Source organism: Pipistrellus kuhlii, unplaced genomic scaffold (assembly GCF_014108245.1).
Source record: "Pipistrellus kuhlii isolate mPipKuh1 unplaced genomic scaffold, mPipKuh1.p scaffold_m20_p_3, whole genome shotgun sequence".
Taxonomy (NCBI): domain Eukaryota; kingdom Metazoa; phylum Chordata; class Mammalia; order Chiroptera; family Vespertilionidae; genus Pipistrellus; species Pipistrellus kuhlii.
The window spans coordinates 28,068,569-28,089,881 of NW_023425529.1; the positions used below are offsets into that span (position 1 = coordinate 28,068,569).

The 21,313-nt window shown below is 42.1% G+C and overlaps 2 protein-coding genes and 1 long non-coding RNA gene across 8 annotated transcripts in view; 2 read left to right on the forward strand and 1 right to left on the reverse strand.

The window, feature by feature from the left end:
• DNAI7 (dynein axonemal intermediate chain 7) overlaps positions 1–10,746 on the reverse strand; it is a 39,720-nt gene extending 28,974 nt beyond the window's left edge. Inside the window, exons 1-5 of the mRNA XM_036459217.2 lie at positions 10,618–10,746; positions 9,926–10,017; positions 7,075–7,176; positions 6,129–6,266; positions 1,700–1,846 (exon numbers count right to left, since the gene is read on the reverse strand). Coding sequence (XP_036315110.1) covers positions 1,700–1,846; positions 6,129–6,266; positions 7,075–7,176; positions 9,926–10,017; positions 10,618–10,654 — 516 coding nt within the window. The 5' untranslated portion in view covers positions 10,655–10,746. The remainder of the gene's footprint in view (positions 1–1,699; positions 1,847–6,128; positions 6,267–7,074; positions 7,177–9,925; positions 10,018–10,617) is intronic.
• Positions 1,217–21,127, forward strand: LOC118730856. Its single transcript, XR_004991639.2, has 3 exons — positions 1,217–1,228; positions 4,117–4,121; positions 20,894–21,127. It is a non-coding gene; the product is annotated as an uncharacterized LOC118730856 (long non-coding RNA).
• ETFRF1 (electron transfer flavoprotein regulatory factor 1) lies at positions 14,928–21,127 on the forward strand. 6 transcript variants are annotated; one of them, XM_045587845.1, is made up of 3 exons: positions 14,928–14,995; positions 20,118–20,200; positions 20,282–21,127. In XM_045587845.1, exons 2-3 carry the CDS (start codon positions 20,150–20,152, stop codon positions 20,501–20,503), a joined length of 273 nt encoding a protein of 90 aa, XP_045443801.1. In that variant the 5' UTR covers positions 14,928–14,995; positions 20,118–20,149; the 3' UTR covers positions 20,504–21,127. The 6 variants fall into 6 exon arrangements, with proteins under 6 accessions (XP_045443801.1, XP_045443804.1, XP_036315109.1 ...); XM_045587848.1 differs by having other exon boundaries at positions 14,938–14,991; XM_036459216.2 differs by having other exon boundaries at positions 14,948–15,089.
• Positions 21,128–21,313: the final 186 nt, after the last annotated feature.

Here is a 21,313-nt window from a genome sequence, read left to right on the forward strand (position 1 = left end):
TTAAACTATATAGGTAGGTACATTGTTATTAACTTAATTAGGGTACTCCTAAGCTGGCCTTTGCTGAAAACTCAAGGGGCCAAAGAGCCACATGTGGCTCATGAGCCGCAGTTTGCTAACCAGTGTCCTATATAATAAAGAGGTAATATGCAAATTGATCCTCATGCCCTCACAAGATGGTCGCCCCCATATCATAACAAAATAGCCACCCCCACATTGTCACAAGATAGCTGTCCCATGTCATCACAAGATGGCCACCCCCACATCACAATATGGCTGCCATAAGATGGCTGCCCCCATGTGATCACAAGATAGCCACCTCCATGTTGTCACAAGATGGCTGGCAGGGGAGGGCAGTTGGGGGCAACCAGGCCTGCAGAGGAGGGCAGTTAGGGGTGATCAGGCTGGCAGGCAAGTAAATGGTTAGGAGTCTGCAGTCCCAGATTGTGAGAGGGATGTCCCATATTGGAGAGGGTGCAGGCTGGGCTGAGGGACACCCCCTCCCCCCAGTGCACAAATTCTTGCACTGAGCCTCTAATATGGAATAAAAATAGAGTTCATACTGATATTTCTGTTTTATATCAGATTTATTACAGTGTGTGTGTGTGTATATATATATAGTCAATCCTCACCTGAGTATATTTTTTCCATTGATTTTTGATAGAGAGACTGGAAGGAATGGAGGAGGGGAGGAGAGAGAGGGAGGGAGAAGGAGAGGGAGAAAGAGGAAGAGAGTTTGAAATACTGATGTGAGAGAGACATCAATTGTTTGCCTTCCAAACAGGCCTCCCAAGCAGTGCCATGATCTAACCTGGAACCCAGGTATATGCTCTTGACTGGGGATCTAACCTGATACACTTCTAACCACTGAACCCAAACTGGTCAGGGCAACATTATAGTATTTTTTCTAATATTTTCTTTCACATTCTGTATTACTTTTCTCTTACAATAAACATCTTAACTAATATTTCCTTACTTGCTTTTTCTTATGATATAAATAAAATAATTGCAAAGTTATAATATGAATATCATTGCTAACAATAAACTTAGTGAAATTTAAGCATTCTTTGGAGTTCTTTAAGTAATTAGAACATTTGCTACCAAGGCCAGGACTGTTTTCTAGACCAAAAGAAAAAAAGGCAGAATAGCCAAAAGCAATATGACCTTAGATGGTTTTATGATTTAAAAATATAAAACACAGCTATAGAAGATATTCATGGGATATTAGGTAAAATTTAAATATAAAACTGGACATTAGAAGATATAGAATTTTTATGAATTTTCTTAGGTATAATAATGGTTTTACGGTTATTTGAATATTATCATTAGTGCTAAGATATTCAGAAAAACAGAGTGACTACAATAATTGTAATCCTGTACCAACTGATTTATCTAGAGAAAACACCTACTATATAATGTCTTGTGAATTTATTTCTAAAGTGATCCTAGTAAACCTTATCAAGTATAATAAAGAAAACTAGAATTTTAGCTACATGGATGTTTTGTTTAAAAATAAAATAGTTACAGTTGTTAAAAGTGGATAAATACGTGTGCCTTACATTATTCCACTGATTTTTCTGAACCTTTTAATTTCTGAATAAGAAAATAGTGTGTGTGTGTGTTTTTTTTATTATATAGCATACCCTTATTTTAACCCTTACAAAAGCTAACACTGACATCTGAGCACACCTGCACTCACCCTGAGCAGCAGCTCCGTGGCGATGTTGAACTTGAGGTGCAGCACCTCCTGCAGCTCCACGATGGAGCCCTGGTACTGCGCGATTTTTTTCTCTGTCAAGTCAGTAGATGGCGTTTCCAATAAAATTAATTTCAACTTACTAATTAACTATAAAGCAAGAAGTAAAAATAGGAAGTAAAAATGTACTATAAAAGTCAATCGATTCTGACAAACAAAAAAGGTGAACATGGGGATATGCTAATCTTTTTGAATCCAAGAACACATGTCAGTGTCAGTAAAATAAATATAGGAAGTAATTTTTATATTATTTAAGAGCACAGAAAAACAGAGCCACTTCCTCCCAGAACTCCATGGTGAGAATTCTCAACCAGGTGTAACGGAGCTCTCATGCCTAAGACCGCGGCCCAGTGGGAACCGCACCCACAGGAGAACCGTGAGAAGGCCAAAAGGAAAGGCACTAGCGTTTCCTGAGAGTGTACCAGGTGCCGGCAACTATCCTAAACGCTGTCTGCGTTTTACTTGCCGAGATCCTCCTCATAACCCTGTTTCGCAGGTGCTGGTGCCTATTTTGTCGATGAGAAAATTCAGGATCATCCGGTTCCGCCTGTAAGCTTACAGGAAGGCGCCACTCTGTCCCAGCAAGTAATATGCAGACCATGCTGGAAAGTCAACAACTCTTCTTTAATCCACAAGTGAGGGGAGACAGGGCAAGTCCCTGCCCCCCCCCCCCCCCCCCCCCCCCCCCCGCAAGACTGGAGAGATTCCCCAGAGAATATAGGGAGTCCCGGCTCACCAGCTTGGACCGAGCAGGGGCCTGGGCCTGACCCGCAGGAAACCCTGAGCTGTAAGAGGGTGCCTCCGGACACAAAGAGCTCCGGGAGGGGCAGGGGAGCCACAGCTCCCTGGCTGGTCCCCGCAGGAGCTCCACCAGGTCCCACGATACACGCAGGGGAAAATCCCCCCTGCTCAGGCTCTGGGAGGGGAAAGGAAACCATTTTGCAATGCCGGGACACTCTGTTCTCCTTCAGAAGGCCTAAGCTTGGGAAACCCATGAACCAGAGCCTGACCCCTGGAGTTTTATCGGACCTACCTCACCTGGGGGACAGAAAAGAGCCTACTCCAGCTGGCTCCAGTCATCCCCCCACAGACTGAGAGAGGTAGGAGAAATTGAAGACACGTGTGAAATTCCTGTCCTGGCCGGGACTGAGGCCCACCACAGCACTGGGGAACGCTTCCCCTCCCCTGCCATCTCTCGCCCCCGCCTTACTCAGCGCCCTTTACAGCAGTTCCTTCTTCCCACTATATCAGGTCTTGCTATCAAGAAAAGATGAGTAGGCATACCAAAAGGCAAAAACAAAACATAAAAAATCTACCCCCCCCCCCCCCCCCCCCCCCCCACACACACACACACAATTTGAAGAGACAGAGTAAGTATTAGAACCAGACATGGCAGGGATGTTGGAGTGATCAGACCGGAAATTTAAAACAACTGTGTTGAACATAATACGCTAAGGACTCTGTGGACAAAAAAGCCACCATGCAAGAACAGGTGGCTAACGTTAGCAGAGATGGAAATACTAAGAAGGAACCAAAAAGATATCCTAGAGATCAGAACCACTGGAATAAATTAAAGAATGCCTTTGGTGGGCTCACTAGCAGACTACACTCAGCTGAAGAAAGACTCTCTGAGTTGGAGGACATATCAATAGAAAGGAAAACCAAAAGCAGAGAGAGAAGACTGAAAGAAAAACAAAACAGAATATCCAAGGACTGTGAGACAATGACTGAAAGCAGTCTCCACATAATGGGAATATTAAAAGGAGAAAAAAGAGAGGAAGGGATAGAAGAAATATTTGAAATAATAATGACTGAGAATTTCTCCAAGCCACAGTTCCACAATGCTCAAAGAACATCAAGCAGGATAAATGCCTCCCCAAATTATAGACATATCATTTTCGAACTATAGGAAATAAAATATAAATTTAAAAATCCTGATGGAAATCTGTGGGGAAAAAGTCTTACCTTTAGAGGAGCAAATAGTTACATCCAACTGCTCAGAAACCATGCAAGCAAGGAAAGGGTGGCAAGATATTTAAAGTGTTGGGAGAAACTGAGGCACAGCATGATCAAGGAACAACTAGTAAGTGGCAGAATTTAGCTCTGAACACTGATACAGCTAATAAGTAAATAAAAAAACTTCTAAGTTAGAAGAGGCAACATGGCAGCTTAGGGTAGTATGGACTCGAACCAGACAGTGGGTTTCAGTTCTAGCCAGCTCTTAACTACCAGTGTGATCCTGGGCAAGTTCTTTAACTTCTCTATGCCTCAACTTCATTTGTAAAATGGGAATGATGGTGCCTTCCTCATAGGGTTATTATAAAAATTCAGCAAGTTACTATTTCCAAAGCCTGGAATAGCAAGCGTTATCTCAGAGTTTGTCCAAGAAATAAATTGGATAACTTGGAACTTGATGTTTACCATGGGTTTTCTGCTATCCTGTCCTTTCTGTTGCTCTTATGGCTTCCTGTTTTGGTTTCCTATTGCTGTGATTTCTCTCTTCTGCTGTCTCCTTTTACTTATCCTTCTCTCATCTCCCCCGCTACTTATGACTTGTACTTCTGTACCCCACATTCATAACAGGAAGATACCACTTCTTGCTCATCACTAGTGAACGCCAGTGCTACCTCCCACAGCCTCCCTGCTAATGGCAGAGCACCAGACTCCCGGCCCAGCACCACGCCATGGCAGCCTCTGGGTAGAGAGCGATGCAATGGCGAGAACACTGTATGACGAGTCCATTGGTGTGAAATACCTCACAGTGTGTGGGAGGCTCTACCCAGCAAAGTTTCATTTGGAACTGAAGGTGAAATAAAGAGCTTCACAGAGAAATGGCTAAAGGAGATCACCACCACCAAACCAGTATTACATGAAATGTTGAAGGATGAAGAAGAAGAAGAAGAAGAAGAAGAAGAAGAAGAAGAAGAAGAAGAAGAAGAAGAAGAAAGATAAAATATATGAACAACAAAATGGTAATAGATACATATTTATCAACAATTGAATCTAAAAATCAAAATAAAAGAAGGAATCCAATGAACAAAACACACAGATAAATAAAATAGAAGTGGAGGCGTGGAAATATGGAATAGACTGATAAGTCTCAGAGGGAAGGGGGAGATAGGGCTAGGAAGAGATTTACCAAAGAATTTATATGCATACTAGAGGCCCAGTGCACGAAAACTCGTGCACTGGTGGGGGGTTCCCTCAGCCTACCCTGCCCCCTCTCACAGTCAGGGAGCCCTCAGGGGATGGCCTACTGATGGCTTAGGCCCGCTCCACAGAGGGAGGCCACTGGCCAATCAGGGGAAGGCACTGCCCCGTCACCTCCTCGCTGCTGCCTCTGGCCTCCCTCTGTGGAAGGTGACCCGGTGGTCAGGGGAAGACGATGCCCCATCACACCTCTGCTGCTGCCACTGCTGGCTGCGAGGCTGCCTGAGCCTCAGCCCTCTTAGCAACTGTGGTTTGCCTGAGTCTTGGGCAGGCCCTGAGCAGTGGCAGCCGCCATCCGCTCCCCTGATGCACCTCCTGGTTAAGTCCTCACCCACCTGCGAGTGCTTCGCCACTTATACAGCCCCGCCCACCCTCGTGCACCAACTGCACATGCAGCCTCCTAGTGATGGGTTGTGATGTAATGAGGGCATCATGCAGTGAGGGCATGACGACCACATAGGCTTTTGTTAGTATGGATATGCATTACCTATGGGCACAGACAATAGGGTGGTGAAGCAGGTGGGCAGTATCTAGGTTGAGGAGGGCAATAAGGGGAAAGAGGGGGGACATCTGTAATATTCTAAACAATGAAGATTAAAGTTAATAAAACGAAAAGAAGGGAAGAACTTGAAAAAATAAAAATAAATGAAAAATGTTTTCTAGCATTTTTAAGTCTATTGTAAAGTGGTAATTCCTCAGGCTAGTCTGTCCATCCTATTTGCAGAAATAGAACATAGGATATTCTTAATCATTTTTATACTTTCCCTGCCTGAATGAGTAGATGTCTGGCACATAGTTAACAATAAAAGCATGTGTTCTGCATCACCGAATAGTGAATAATGCCAGCTGATAATAAAATTATGCACTTTCCCTCGAAATTATTGACATAAATAGATGCAACTTAATTTTTGCGCTTGAATTAGATACACATTACAATTAGCATTTCACATTTATGTTATGTTGACCTCACCTTAGGCATCAAGAGGTTTTTGGCGTTAAAAAAAAAAAAAAAAAGAGGTTAGCAAATATTTTCCTCCTTAGCCAAGGAAGCAACAATGCTATTAATTGGCAATTATCAAATTTATTTAATTCCTATTTTTGGAATTAATTTGTAATTTAAGTAATTTAAAATTATATTGTAGAATAATATTTAAGTACTTACGTATAATACTAGTTTACTCTTTGTAATTACTTCCTCAAATGTCTCATTTCTTTCCTCTCTCCACAAGCTAATGAAAGTATTCATTTCCTGGGCGACTGAGGGGTCAGGACTCCCATCACATTGAATGTAGTGTGTCCACTGTGGAGTAACAATGTTTGAAAGTTCACGCTGATGGTGAATTCAACCCAAGAGTAAATTACTTCTTGTTTATGCATGAGTTCTCATAACCTAGTTTTCCCAATTTAGGATAAAGACATATTATGACTTTAACCAGTTATTTGATTTATCTCTAAAATAACCAAATTCCTCTTCAGAAAAATAATTTTCAAGCATTAAGGTAAATACATATTTATTGTCATTTTAATTTTTAAAACAATATATGAGCTAGCTTTGTTTTTGCTTTCCTCTCTATTCATCGAGCTCCTATATTTACAAAAGCCAATACTTGAGCTAATTTCTACTTCTTAAATGATTGCTAACTGTTCATTTCCATTAGCACTTTAGTATGAACCCTTTCAGTCATGTTGTAATCTATGCAAATTCTACATTTGCAATAATAGTCTACTTAAAATATTTTCTTAAAATTATACCATAATCATATTTTGTCATTTTATTATGATTTTTCCTTTTTCTCCTAATAATCACCTATGATGTTTCTAAACTTAATGCCATTTTGAGCAACACTAGATTGCCTTAAATCCAGTTTTTATATTTTAATTTAGGATAATTTCCTCAGTAAAGATTCCAAAAATTAAATCAAAGTATATAAATGTTCCAAGGACCTTATTATTGACAAATAGTTGTCTGCAAAGCTATAAGCAATCTGTCATATTAGAGATTTTTTTTCATAGACAAATTTAGAATTTCTTAAGACTAAAAAAGATATCGGACTATAACTCCCTCTTGTGGTACAAAAGTATTATCTCAAAAAAATAATAAGTCTTACCTGAGAATACAATCTATGTTCTCGTTTCATTCTCTCTGCTTCAGTAAAACAATTCTCTAATACCTTAAGTTCTCCAAGTTCATCATTTTTCCTTCCTAGATCCTGTTGCATAGGGACACAAATTTATTTTTCAATTTCAGCTTTGTGTTTCATAAGTAGCATAGAAAATTTACTTGGCAAAGTATTTAATTTCAGAATAAATATTATAATTACCTTGGATGTAACTGATATTTCTAAAAGGTTTCATCTGAAACAGTGGTTTGCAAAGTGTGGTCCACAGACTCCTGGTGTATCCCCAGGCTCTTTTGGGATGTGTGAGGTCAAATATCTTTTCACAATAATACTGAGACTTTATTTGCCTTTCTCACAGTGTACACATTTGCACTGATGATGTAAAATGGTATGAAGCTGCAGACGACTTAGCGTAAATCAGGGCACAAACTGTACTAGTGGCCTTATTCTACAGAGGGATGGGTATTAAACTGCCAGTTTCATGAGAATGACCAGATGAAAAAGTGATTAATTTTATTAAATTTCAACCTTTAAGTATATGTCTTTTTAATATTTTGTGTGATAAAATGGAAAGTAAGTATAAAGAATGTCAGCTGCATATCAACAGACAATACTGTCTTATTTAAATATTTTGGCAGATATTCTCTCAAAAATGAATGAATTAAGCATGTCATTTCCAGGAGACAATTTAAAACATTTATTGCCAATGATAAAGTTCAAGCTTTCAAATGAATTTCAAATTTTAGAAAACTGGTGTGCCCTTGACCAGTGGTAGCACTGTGAGAGTTTCAAAATCCTTAAAGAACATTTTCTGATTTGATTAGAGATTATATTAATGTTTGTGGGTTTTAATTATCTTTAATCCTCACATGAGGATATTTCTTCCATCGATTTCTATAGAGCGGAGGGAAGAAAGGAGAGAGAGGAGAGAGAGAGAAAAATGTCGAGTGGTTGCCTCCCACATGTCCCCCCCGCCGGAGCTGGGGAACCTACAACCAAGATGCATGCCCTTAAGTGGGAACTGAACCCACTAGCCTTGACCTGAATCAAGCCAGAGACCCTTCAGTCCAAGTGCTGGCACTCTAACCATTGAGCAACAGGCTAGGAATCTGTTTTAATTTCTACTCTGGTAAATGTTGACAGATATATCTCATATAAAAAAAAAAAAACCTCCTTGTACGTCTTCAATTTTTAAGAGTAACGAGGTTGTTTTTTTCCTGAGATAAAAATATTTCAGAACTATTGATCTGAAAAATTCTGGTGAAAAAGAGAAGTGAAACCTAAAAAGAAGAGGTAGAATTTGAATTTTTTTTTTTTGTCCCTGTTTATTCTATCTAATAAAAGAGTAATATACAACTTAACCATGACTCCGCTACACCCACCAGCCACACCCACCAACCAATCAGGAGCAAATATGCAAATAAACCCAACCAAGATGGCTACCACCACAGAGAGCAGGAGGGAGGCTTGGGTTTCCCTGGCAATGGAGTAAGCCAAGCTTTCTGCCTGCCTTGCTGGCCTAGGCCTCCACTAAATGCTACAAAGTTTTAATGATAGAAGGTAAATAAATCCCAATAGAAATGGAAGCAGCCATGGAGCTGGAAAGAGCAGGAGGCTAGGGTTGCCCCCGGCAATGGAGGAAGCCACGCTTTCTGCACACCCTGGCCGGCCCAGGCCTCTGCTTACGGCTACAAATTTTCAATTATAGAAGATACATAAACCCCAACAGAAATGGCTGCCGCCATGGAGCAAGCACAAGGCTTGGCTCCGTTCCAGGCTACAAAGTTTCAATTATAGAAGATAAATAAACCTCACATACCAGGGCCTCCGCTTGAGTTGCCAGGGGGTATGGTCAGCCTGCAAACCACCACAGGCCCCTCGCCCAGGCCACCCCACACCCCAAGGGAACCCCCACCCTGATCCGGGACACCCTTCAGGCAAACCAGCCAGCCTCCACCCATGCACCAGGCCTCTATACTACCTAATAAAAGAGTAATATGCAGATTGACCATCACTCCAACACACAAGATGGCTGCCCCCATGTGGTGAAAGATCCTGCCCCCATGTGGACACAAGATGGCCACCACAAGATGGCCAGCAGGGGAGGGCAGTTGGGAGAAATCAGGCTTACAAGGGAGGGTAGTTGGGGGCAATTTAGCCTGCAGAGGAGGGCAGTTGGGGGTGATTAAACCGGCAGAAGAGGGAAGTTGGGGGTGACCAGGCCTGAAGGGGAGGGCAGTTAGGGGCAAACAGGCTGGCAGGGGAGTAGTTAGGCATCAATCAGGCCATCAAGGGAGTGGTTAGGGGGTGATCAGGCTGGCAGGCAGAAGTGGTCAGGGGCAATCAGAAAGGCAGGCAGGCAAGCAGTTTGGAGCCAGCAGTCCTGGATTATGAGAGAGATGTCCGACTGCTCATTTAGACCCAATCCTACTGGGTGGGATTGGGACTAAACGGGCAGTCAGATATCCCCCAACGGGTCCCAGATTGGAGAGGGTGCAGCCTGGGATGAGGGACCCTTCACCCCCATGCATGAATTTTGTGCACCGGGCCTCTAGTTTATCTATAAAGTAGATTGAGAATAATAACTTAGTGTATACAATCATGGGCTCACATACTAGAGTCTAGTTCTGGCTCTGGCTAAGCTTGATTTCTCTATTTCTTTAACTGTGAAATGTGGATGCTATGTCATTAATTTTACAGTAGGATTAGTGAGTTAAGCCAGTTCAGATAGGCCTAAGTGTTACTAATAGCTCCTGGAGGAGAATGACATTAAATGGTCCAACAGATCTGATAGCCATATAGTTTGTCTTCACTAATAACATCATTAACATTTATTTACTTTTGCTTCAAGTTGTTGCCATTTTTCTTTCTCAATTAGTTCTATTTCTAGCCTTGCTAGTTCTTCTTTTTCAGATTTCACACGGGCTTCCTCTAAAGAACAAAAAGACATTTTTTAAGTGATAAATATTATTAAATTGTAAGAATTGAGACAGTTGTATGTACTTCTTGCTAACGTGTATTTCCCATACTTATTAAATTTGAGTGTCAGAATTCTCAATGCACAATCAGCACTGATGCCCCTATTTCACCTGTAAATATAAATACTTCAAGTAAGATTGCCAGAATTAACAAATAAAGATAAAGGATACTCTGTTGAATTTGAATTTCAGATAAATAATGAACTATTTGTTTTGTTGGTGGTTTTTTGTTTGTTTGTTTGTTTGTTTGTTTTTAAGTATGTCCCAAATATTGCATGGGGCAAGTTATACCCCTTTATCCACTGTTTATCTGAAATTCAAATTTCACTGGGTATCCTGTATTTTATCTGATAACTATACTTCAATATATATCTGAAAGTGATTTGTGTGTACAATCAACTTTCTGGTACCCTTTAAATAGTAAACATCTATTATAAAAAATTAAACTTGAAAAATTAAAGAATTTTGAAAATTCTTTAAAAATATTTTGACTACATTACAGGACAGTTGGTATAACCTACATAAGAAATTAGTATAACTGTGTATTTTGTACCTTCCTCTTTTAGTCGTTTCTCCTCCTCTTCTTGCATCAGCTTCAGTCTTTCAGCTTTGGAGAATTTCTTTTTCTTATTGCCAGGCTTCTTGAAGGCCACAACATTCAAAAAAAGGCTATTAACACACACCCAAGTAACTTAAAAGCACATATCCCTCAAAGCATAATTATGAAAAAACAGTTTTTCTCCCATGAATCCAGTTTTTCACTCATTCAAATAAGACAGCTTATTATGTGCAAAGCCTTGACTCAAGTATGAAACAAATATGAAAAATAAGCATGTAAATTATTCAACAGCAAGAGTAATACTGACAAGTATGTACAATTTAGGTAACTCCCCCATTCCGTTTTCACATCTTTAAAATGGTGCTAAATAGCCGAAGCCAGTTTGACTCAGTGGTAGAGCGTCGGTCTGCGGATTGAAAGGTCCCAAGTTCGATTCTGGTCAAGGGCATGTACATTGGTTGCGGGGGGGTGTGCAAAAGGCAGCTGGTCGATGTTTCTCTCTCATCGACATTTCTAGCTCTCTATCTCTCTCCCTTCCTTTCTGTAAAAAATCAATAAAATATATTAAAAAAAAAGTGGTGCTAAATAGAACCTCATTTCACTGCTGTAAGGATTAAAAGAAAGATATATGTAAAAACAGTTTTAATACTGCAACATGTCTACAAATATTAAAGCAATTTTTATGACTAGCAGATAAACAAGAATTGTTTTTGCAAGTTTGAAGGAAGGAGAAATTATTTTCAATAGCTGGGATCAAGTAAAATTTTACAGAGCAGGTAATACTTAAGTTTGTGTCCCCAAATTTTAACATTCAGATATGAGGGGCAGATATCCCAAGAAGAGGGAAATAGGGCCCAGTTTTCCCCGGGATAGCTTAGGCTGCTCTTCTGGTTAGCACTGTGCCAGCACCTTGCTATCCGCCCCTAACCCCAGGCAGCTGCTAAGTCACATGGCTGCTGTCCAGAGAGGATGCATGAGCACTCCAGCAAGTAAGAGTTGAGTTATGGGGTCAGAGAGAGGGAGTTTTATTTTGTTTTCAATCCTAGGTTGAGGACATGCTTAGAGAGAGAAAGGGGGAGAGAGAGAGAGAGATTACCCTGGTTGCCTTCCACAGGTGCCCCAACCAGGAACCAAACCTGCAAGCCTATGCCTGACTGGGAATTGAGACTGGAAACCCTTGGATGCACAAGACAACACTGAACCAATTCACTGCAACCTTTCTTGGTTTTCTGCATATTCCAAGTTATTTAAAACTAGAGGGCAGTGCACGAAATTCATGCACGGGGGTAGGGGGGTACTCAGCCTGACCTGTGCCCTCTGGCAGTCAAGGAGCCTCTTGCAGGGAGTGGGCCTAAGCCATCAGTTGGACATCCTTAGTGCTGCTGCGGTGGTGGTAGAGGCTCCCACCACCACTACTGTGCTCACCAGCCATGAGCCCAGCTTCTGGCTGAGCAGTGCTCCCCCTGTGGGAGTGCACTGACCATCAGGGGGCAGCTCCTGCATTGAGCATCTGCCCCCTGGTGGTCAGTGCGCATCATAGTGACCAGTCGTCCTGCCATTTGGTCGATTTGCATATTAGCCTTTTATTAAATAGGTTTATATTATTTCATCACCTCTCCCCCCCAAGATAGAATGTAAACTTTATGTAATGCAATCACTTTCTTGAAGAGATACCTGCATCTCCGTGTTCATTGCAACATTATTCAAAATACCCAAGACATGAAACCATATAAGTGTCTATCCACAGATGAATAGATAAGGAAAAAGAAAACATACAATAGAATATTATTCAGCCATAAAAAATAACAAAATCTTGCTATTTGCATTAACATGGATAAACCTTGAGGGCATTATGTTATGTGAACTAAATCAGAGAAAGACAAAAATTGTATGATTTCACTTAGATATAAAATGTAAAAAGAAGCCAAACTTCTAGAAAAAGAGAGTAAATTGGTGATTGCCAGGGGTGGAGGGATGTCAGTGGGTATAAATTTCCGTTATGAAATGAGTAAGTTTGAGGACCTAATGTGCAGCATGGTGAATATAGTTAATAACACTGTTTTGTATACTTCAAAGCTGCCAAGGCAATAAATCTTAAATGTTCTTACCATCCACATAGACATACACACACACACACACAATGTTAATTATGTGAAGTGAATGGATTAACCTCATGATTTAAACAGCATTAATGTCTACAAAGTAAGCTTACTAAGCTCTATAAACTATAATAAAACTAACTAAAATATTTTAATATTCTGTTTGTACAATGCCAGTAATTATAAAACTATGATGAGAAAATTTCTACCTACCTTCTTTGCTTTGGCACTCTAAAATTTGGGAGAAAAAACAAAAGAATTGGTAAATTCTTTGAAAAATCAAATACTTTTAACAAAAGTGCCCTGACTATGTAACATGCTAAAATTAGGAGAAGCTGGGTAAAGAATATAAGGGAAGTCTGTATCATCTTTGCAACTTTTTTGTACACCTAAAATTATCTTAAAATAAAAGTCTTTTAAAAAAGAATTCAGACAAAACGAGAAGCAAGTCTAGGAAAAACTAAAATAAAATAGTTCACTTGCTGAAGCATCTTTTATAAGTGAATTTTACACGCTTTCTTAATACAATCGTTCAATGATCTGTGTTTAATCAAATGCCCTATCACTAACCAGAGTACCAGCCAGAAATGCACTAGTTTAAAGGGTTCCAAAAAACAATAAGTCATTGAGTGTTGGTACTAATTCCAGTTTGAAAGTATAGGAATTATTTCATAGAAAAATCTTTCTGTGAAATGATTGTCTACTTTATAAGAAAGAGAATCAGAATTCAGCCATGCGTGGGAATTATTTTGGAAAGCAAAGTTATTTCAATAAATAATTAGAAGTATCTTTTGGTTACACTATTTGTAATTTCCTGATCAGGCCCATGTGTCCATTAGGTTTATGGCAAGGAATTTGTAGGAGATCATGTAACTATAAGATTATAAACTTCCAATATGTGAACACTAACACAGGGCAAATTACTGGTTCAAGCCATAAGGTTATCACTGTATCAAAATACAAATGTTTAAAATGGCACAAGGCAGATTATACATTCTTGAAAAGTGCACATACTTATTAATGATTTACGCACATGACACTCTAAAATGCTGGAGATGATATAAAGGGGAAAGGAAGAGAATTTGCTCTCACATAACTTTTACAAACGGGCTCCATTTTTATTATCATATTTGCTATGACAGTTTACATACTTCCAGTTTGAAGTAAGTACTACATAAATATTGCCCCTGCTCTCAAGTAGCCATCTTTTAAAGATGGGCAAATTGTCACCTCTCACTAGTGCTTTTCCTGTGAAGCGGGTTTGGGATAAACACATAGCCTTCCCTCCCTGCAAATCCTAAGAGCATCAGTCAGTGAGTAGTGCTCAAAGTTAAAGGGCATAAGTACAAAGAATGAACTTTACATTTTCCGATAATTTTTAAATAATTAATTACACTTCCACTTCCTCTGATTTCAGGCTTGGAAGACGGAAATCATCTTTAAGAAAAATGGGGAAAGATATTTGTTAGGAGATCATACTTTCCTACAAATCTTATCTTACAGTTGCACGATCTCCTACAAATTCCTTACCATAAACCTAATGAGATTAATAATATCCCATTGCTATATGTTGGCCTCTGTTCTTGGAAAAGACAGCTGAGGAGTGTGTGTGGAGGGGAGGGAGGAGAGGGAGGAGAGGGAGGGGAGGGAAACGAGAAGCTTTATCATCATTAATACATTCAGGGCAGGCTGCGTACCTTGAGTCAAAAATCACTATGTTCCCTCGGCTGAGACCATTTTTAAACCATGCAACAGGGTGAGATCTGACCTGTCCGGTGGGTGGGGGTATGGGGTGGGGGTATAGGGAAGGCCACGGATTGAGAGAAGGCCTTTCCCCCCATGGCGGTAGGGGTTCTTTCCTAAACCCACCTGCTCCCCTCTAAAATAAGGCGGGTTCTTATCCTCATTGAACGCCGCGGGAGGAGAATCGGCGCTCGCCCCTTCCCCGGGTTCCCCCACGTCCCCGGCTCACCATGCTGACGGAAGCGCGACCTCAGGGGGTCGGTCTGCAGGAGGCGGTCTGCAGGAGGCGAAGCTGAGCTGTGTGGACGGAACGCTCCTGGGTTGTCAGGACAACTGGCCCCGCCCACTGACGCCCCAGGAAAACAGCGCTTTCCGCGCGCACGCTTCGCGCGCAGCCGCGCTGGGTCCTTCCGGGCGGCGCCCCGCCCCCTCGCTGACAGCTCGCCGCACGGCGTCGGTGCAGCGCGGGTGACAGGCGGCGGAGTGGGAGCCGTGTGGAGTGTTCCGGCCGCGGCGCGCGGGGAAAGTGCGTGAGTGCAGCAGCGCCCGGGTGCTCCCTGCTGCTTGGCGGACCCTGGGGTCTGGAGGCGGCGAAGTTACGCTCGGGGCGAGGATGTCCTCGGAGTGTGTGTCCTGGAGCCTCTGCCTTTGCGAGTCCCTTTCTCTCCCTCCCCGCCGCGCGTTCTTTCCCTGGAGTGTGTTGGGCGAATTTGTGTACCCAGGTCGGCTGCTGCCCCGCTGCCCGGCCCTCACAGCTTAGGCCAGCGGGGAGCCGGCTATTTAGATAAGAGATAGATTGGCCCCCCAGTGGCTTGGTTTATTTTTAAATGAACGACCTTTGGATTCTTCTCCCTGCACCTTGTTCTGTGTATTCCCCTTGCAAGGTAGGTGTCTTTTTTTTCCCCCTAAGAGCCGCTGTAAACAAAGAACTGGGAAGGATTTGAAACAATTACTGGGAAAAGTTATCGCTTAAGGAGGAAGGTCGCTGAAGCCCTGCCAGGGTCAAGTTATTTGCCCAAGGTCAGAAGTTGTGATAACCACTAGCACAACCTTCAGAGTGTGACTCCTCCCCCAGTGAAGGAACACTGACAACTCAGACCCACAGAAAATGACAAGTGAGTGATTTAAGAAATTAAGTGCCTTCCAAAGCCTAACTGAATTTTTAGAACCAAAAAAACCCACACCCTGTTTTAGCATAACAGGACATGAAATACTTTCAAATTGTTGACACCATTTCTCATCTTTGAATTCTAATTTTATAATGCTCTATCTCAACGGCATGGATTAAATGTATTAATAAATATTACTTACTGAGCTAGTTGTTGTGGGTTACAGCGTTATTGTCATCATTTGTAAGAGAGAAAAACCCAGATTGTGGGCTGGTTGAGGTCCACCTCCAAATTCCTGGTAGTAAGACGTTGACTTCATCTACTTCTGAAGCCGTTTGGAATGGAAATCAGCATTCGTTTTAAATTGTTTTTCAACCAAACTACTTTTTATGATACAAAACTTCAGTCCATTCAACTAGGACCGACCGACTGGGGAAAGGAGGTGATAATTCCAAATTATCTTACCATGGTGGGCCTCTGGGGAGAGGACTTGCTTAAACTCTCCGTCTTACCAACCTCCCCCGCCCTTGGTATTGCTATGGATGTGGCAGAACAGGCAGTCTGGACTGTGTTGTAAGTCACCGGGCGCAGTAAGAGATTATGCCAGTGGGCTTGGTTCTCCTCTAGTACTTCTCTTGCAAGCTGCGTGAGAGTAAGGAAGTGTTCACACCTCTTTCCTTCAGACAGGTGTCATACCTACCCGTTCTGAACACGCATAAGCGTCTCCTTTCAGCTCACTCATATCATCTGGCTTCTAGGTGGGACTAGACCAAGCTGTATGCCAGCCTTTGGGAGCAACATCTCTTGCCTCCGACCTCTCTGACTACATATCCTTCAGTGCTGGCAAGTTGTGTTGGAATACGTTTTTGTGGGAAGCTTTTTAGGTTTAACTACTTTGGGGATATTTGCTTCGTCTATTTGAGTCAAGTCTACCAGATCGCAATCAATAATAACAGTGCATTGCCCTTCTTTGCCAGTTTTCTTTCCGCTCTTATTGCCATCTGAACTGCATGGGGAGGAGTGATTAACAACAGCTTTGAATGCCATAATCCCTAGCAAAATGACAATCCTTGCTTAACCCTGGACTTTAGTTGATTATATCTTAGCTTCTTAGCCCAGCCTTTGCCTACTACTCACAGCTCATTCTCAGAATGAAGGGGGGTTTCTTTCCAGCCCTAACTCATCTGGCTGTTTACAAAGAACAGAAGCCGCCATAACTTGATGCAAGGTTAAGGAGCAGTCCCTGGCCCCTGCTGCACTTAAATGGTGCACCAGTAGCAAACCCAGGGAGACCGATTGTTCCCAAAGACTAAAAAATACACGTAAATGCCTGAACGTTAGTGTACAATACTAAAGATACACTGCCTTAATCTGTTTAAATTAACATTTGCACAGACTGAGGAAAATTTACCAGTTATATCGCTCAGCGCCATGAGCCGGTGCGAGCAGAGGCTGCTAGCCCTGATTGCCCCTGAGGGCTCCTCCACCTCCTCCTGCTCCTGAGGGGCAGTCAGACCAGCAGCTACCACTTATACCCACTGCTGGCGCCGGCCCCAATCCCTCTGTGCCGTCAGTGGGTGCGAGCAGGGCTGGTGTGTGAAAGCAGTGGCAGCAGGAGCAGGGCTGCTGGCAGACAGGGGACCAGGGACCGCGGCTCACAGTTCCTTTCAAGGTACACAAATTCATGCACTGGGTCCCTAGTGAAATAAGGGCATCTTTAGGACAAATGCCAGAACATGAAGGGGTTGTTGATCAAACGGGAGTAATGTAGCAGTGTTAACTTCCTGATGCTGATCGTATTGTTCAGTAGGAAATGTCATTGTTCATGGACAATACACGCTAAAGCTGTGCTGTCCAGTGTGATAGCAACTAAGTCCTGGGTACCTGTAAGCCCTTAAAATATAGCTAGTGTGACAAATTAAAATAACACTTTAAACATAAAAAGTATTATTAAATGATTTTATTTTATAATATGTACTACTAAAAATGTAAAATTATATAAGTGCCTCTTATATTTCTATTAGATGGCTATGCAAAGTATTCAGGCTGATGGGCTAGCATGTTAGTAACTTCTCAAATAGTTCAGGAAAAAATATTAGTATGTTGCAACTTTCCTGCAAGTGTGAAATCATCTATATATATAAAAGCCAGTGATCAGAATAGCGTTAATGACCAGAACGACCAGTGGCTATGACGCCTACGGGGCCAGCGAACCAGCCAGATCTGGGGGTGAGGCTGGCCAGCCAAACCCCCCTTGTTCCTCCCCCTGCTGGCCCCACTCCTATCGCCCCCCATCCCAATAGGAGGTGGGATCTGCCAGCCAACCTCCTGCAGTCCTTCCTCCTACCCGTTCCTGTCCCTGATGGGCTCCCACAGCCCCTTCCCCCAGCCAGCTCTGCCCCGGATCAGCACCCCCACTCCAATCAGGGACAGGGTTGGCTGGCTATCCACTATGGCCCCTCCCCCTGGCTGCTGCCCCCCGAAAGGCCCCCCTACCCCAATCAGGGGTGGGGATGGCTGGCCCACTGCCCACAGCCCCTCCCCACGGCTGGCCCTGCCCCCAATCAGCCCCCCACACCTCAATCAGGGGCGGGGCCCATTGGCCAACCTCCTGTCGTCTCCTCCTCCCGACAGGCCCAGTCCCAATCCACCAATTGGGGCCGGGCTGGCTGGACCCCAACTGTGCACAAATTCATGTACTGGGCCTCTAATCCTATCTAATAAAGAGGGAATATGCAAATTGATGTCATGCCATAACAAAGATGGCTGTGCCCACAGCAGAGGCGGGAATCCTATAACACAAGATAATTTTACCCACTGCGGAGGCCAGGTTTCCGTAAGGAGCCTTAATAAGCAATCGGCAGGGACCTGGGGCTGTGTGGCACTAGCCCAGGGCAGGGAACCTGAGGCTGCACACCCCACCTGGTGGGGCTTGACAGGGGACCTCAGGCCGAGACCCCAGCCCGCAGGGCTTGATGGGGTACTTCAGGTTGCACTTTCTGGTCCAGGCCAGGAGATCTCAAGGAGTGCCCCCCCCCCCCCCCCCCCCCCCCCCCCCCCCGGCCAGGGCCAGGGGACCTCAGACCATACTCCCTTCCTGGTTCCAGGCCAGGCAACCTGAGGCCGCAACCCCCACCTGGGGGACCTGAGGCTGTGTGGCACTGGGCTGGGGCCGGCCGGGTCTGGGCCTTGCGCAGTTTTGAGGCACATGTGGGTGGCGAGGACTTGACTCTGGTTCCTGTGGCATGCCCCAGACTCTAACAGAAGGAAAATTTTCATATACATTTTACTAATTTTCTTTCATCTCTGACACTTCTATTATAAAAAAAAAAGAGCAAATAGCAATATTAAATTATTTCCTCTAACTAATCCCCTTTTAATGTGCACGAATTAAGCATAATATGCACTGGGTCCCTAGGTTATAATAAAAGCATAATATGCACTGGGTCACTAGGTTATAATAAAAGCATAATAATTAGACCAAATGTCCTTCTGGACAAAGCCAAGGTCCTGGGCGCCTGCCAGTGGCCGGAGGGAAGTCCAGGTCCCTGGTGCCTGCTGGTGGCCAGTGGGAAGCCAGTGCCAGCAGCAGGGGTAAAAAAGGCCCACTTTTGCATGAATTTCATGCATCGGGCCTCTAGTTTCGTATAACCTATCCTTTTTTTTTTTTTTTTTTTTTAATATATTTTATTGATTTTGTACAGAGAGGAAGGGAGAGAGACAGAGAGTTAGAAACATCGATGAGAAAGAGTCTCGATCAGCTGCCTCTTGCACACCCCGTACTGGGGATATGCCCGCAACCAAGGTACATGCCCTTGACCGGAATCGAACCTGGGACCCTTCAGTCCCCAAGCTGACGCTCTATCCATTGAGCCAAACCGGTCTCAGCTAACCTATCCTTTTTGATATTGCCTGCTCATGTAACCCCTTATGGGTTGTTCACTTGGCCTCTTTACCAATCTTATTGCCCATCTACCATTAATTGTGAGCCTGCTAGACTCACACAGCAAGTTTCTTCTACATTTTAGCCTTTCTTAGGATAGCACCCTTCTAGATTTGACCAGGCCTCTTCTCAATGTCCTCCATATCTGGCCTTACCTTGAGAGCAGAAAAAAAATAGTCTTCCTTTTGATGACAAGGAAATTGAGGCTCAGAAAGGTTAAGTAACCTATACATTATAAAGCTGGCATTCAAATCTATTTCTAATACATTCTACTGTGGTATTAAAAGGAGGTGTACATACATATCTGACAATTCATTTTCTCTTTCTCATTATCCTAGTTTCCTCATAGGACTTGTCAAAATTCATAATTATCTTGTTTATGTCTCCCCCAGGAGATGTTAGTTCTGTGAAAGCAGGTATCTTATCTAACCAATATTCATAGGTATATCCTAGTGCCTAGAACATAAAAGTGGTCAAAATATTAACTGGATAAAAAAAAAAAAAAAGTTAGTTTTTTTCCCCCCAGGTAAAACCTGTTTTCTTCATTTTTACTACAATACAGTTATCTGCAAAAAAACCTCACAAACTTTCTTTCTTTAGGCATGCTATATATAAGTGGATATTTCCCATAAATGAAAATGGCTAATTCGTTAAGAGGAGAAGTACTGAATCTTTATAAAAATGTAAGTAATTACATTGCCAACTTTATAAATGTTATTCATTGGCATGGATTGTTTAGAAATATATAATCTTTCTCTTTTAAGCTGCTGTACCTTGGACGAGACTATCCAAAAGGAGCAGACTATTTTAATAAGCGTCTGAAGAATGTTTTCCTTAAAAACAAGGATGTGAAGGACCCAGAGAAGATCAGAGAACTTATTGCACGGGGTGAATTTGTAATGAAAGAGCTAGAAGCTTTATATTTCCTTAGGAAATACAGAGCTATGAAACAGCGCTATTATTCAGATACCAAAGACACTAACTGATCAATACTATAATTTCGCTAAAACCAGTGTCAGCTGTTTATGTACAACAAATATAAAAATAATTCTAACTTAAAATGGCAACACATACATATAAAAAATATTTAAGCCGCCTTAACTGAGCTAAAACAGTGTTCAACTTCCATTTATACTGAGTTTTATCAGCAACCCTTTATGCAATTTTATACTAACATAACATTGCCAACTTACCAATTATAGATTAATGAGTACCTAATTTCATATGAAAAATAATGTACTGAAAACAATTATAACTTAATACATTTTTGCCAATTATTCTTAGCCCATTTCTCCATTTAACTGACAATGCCATTTAATTCACATGAAACTAGGCAAAATAATCTTACACATTTATTCTCTTAATTTTTGAAGTAGTTCACTACAAAACGAGTAGCACCTGGTCATGATTTTAGTGCAGTTATAAAAATAATACATATGAAGATTATGTCTGATATTGCAATAGCTTGTCCGTGATTGGCATTACGTACATACCTATTCAATATCTCCATTATTTTGCTTCTAGCTTCCTTTGGTCTTAAAACAAATCACCTGTTGTGTATCAATTACCTTCTTTGATAAAAAGTAATAAAGTTATTTTTTTGTCATAAAGGTAGATCTGTTTGCACCTACTTCTAAATGAGTTAACATGGCAATGGAATTAAAACTAAGATGGTTGTAAGTTTAAGCAAACACACCTTACAAAATGTTCACAGCACCTTTCATAAAGAATATTTCTAACTTATAAGCAGCACAAAAAAAAGATTTCTAAAAGATTTACACTATAGTATCTGTGAT

Bases quoted from the DNA above. Each gene is read 5' to 3' on its own strand.
- ETFRF1 (XM_045587845.1), top strand. From the start codon at position 20,150: ATGAAAATGGCTAATTCGTTAAGAGGAGAAGTACTGAATCTTTATAAA. The intron at 20,201-20,281 runs GTAAGTAATTAC...TTCTCTTTTAAG, and splicing joins TACTGAATCTTTATAAAAAT to CTGCTGTACCTTGGACGAGA.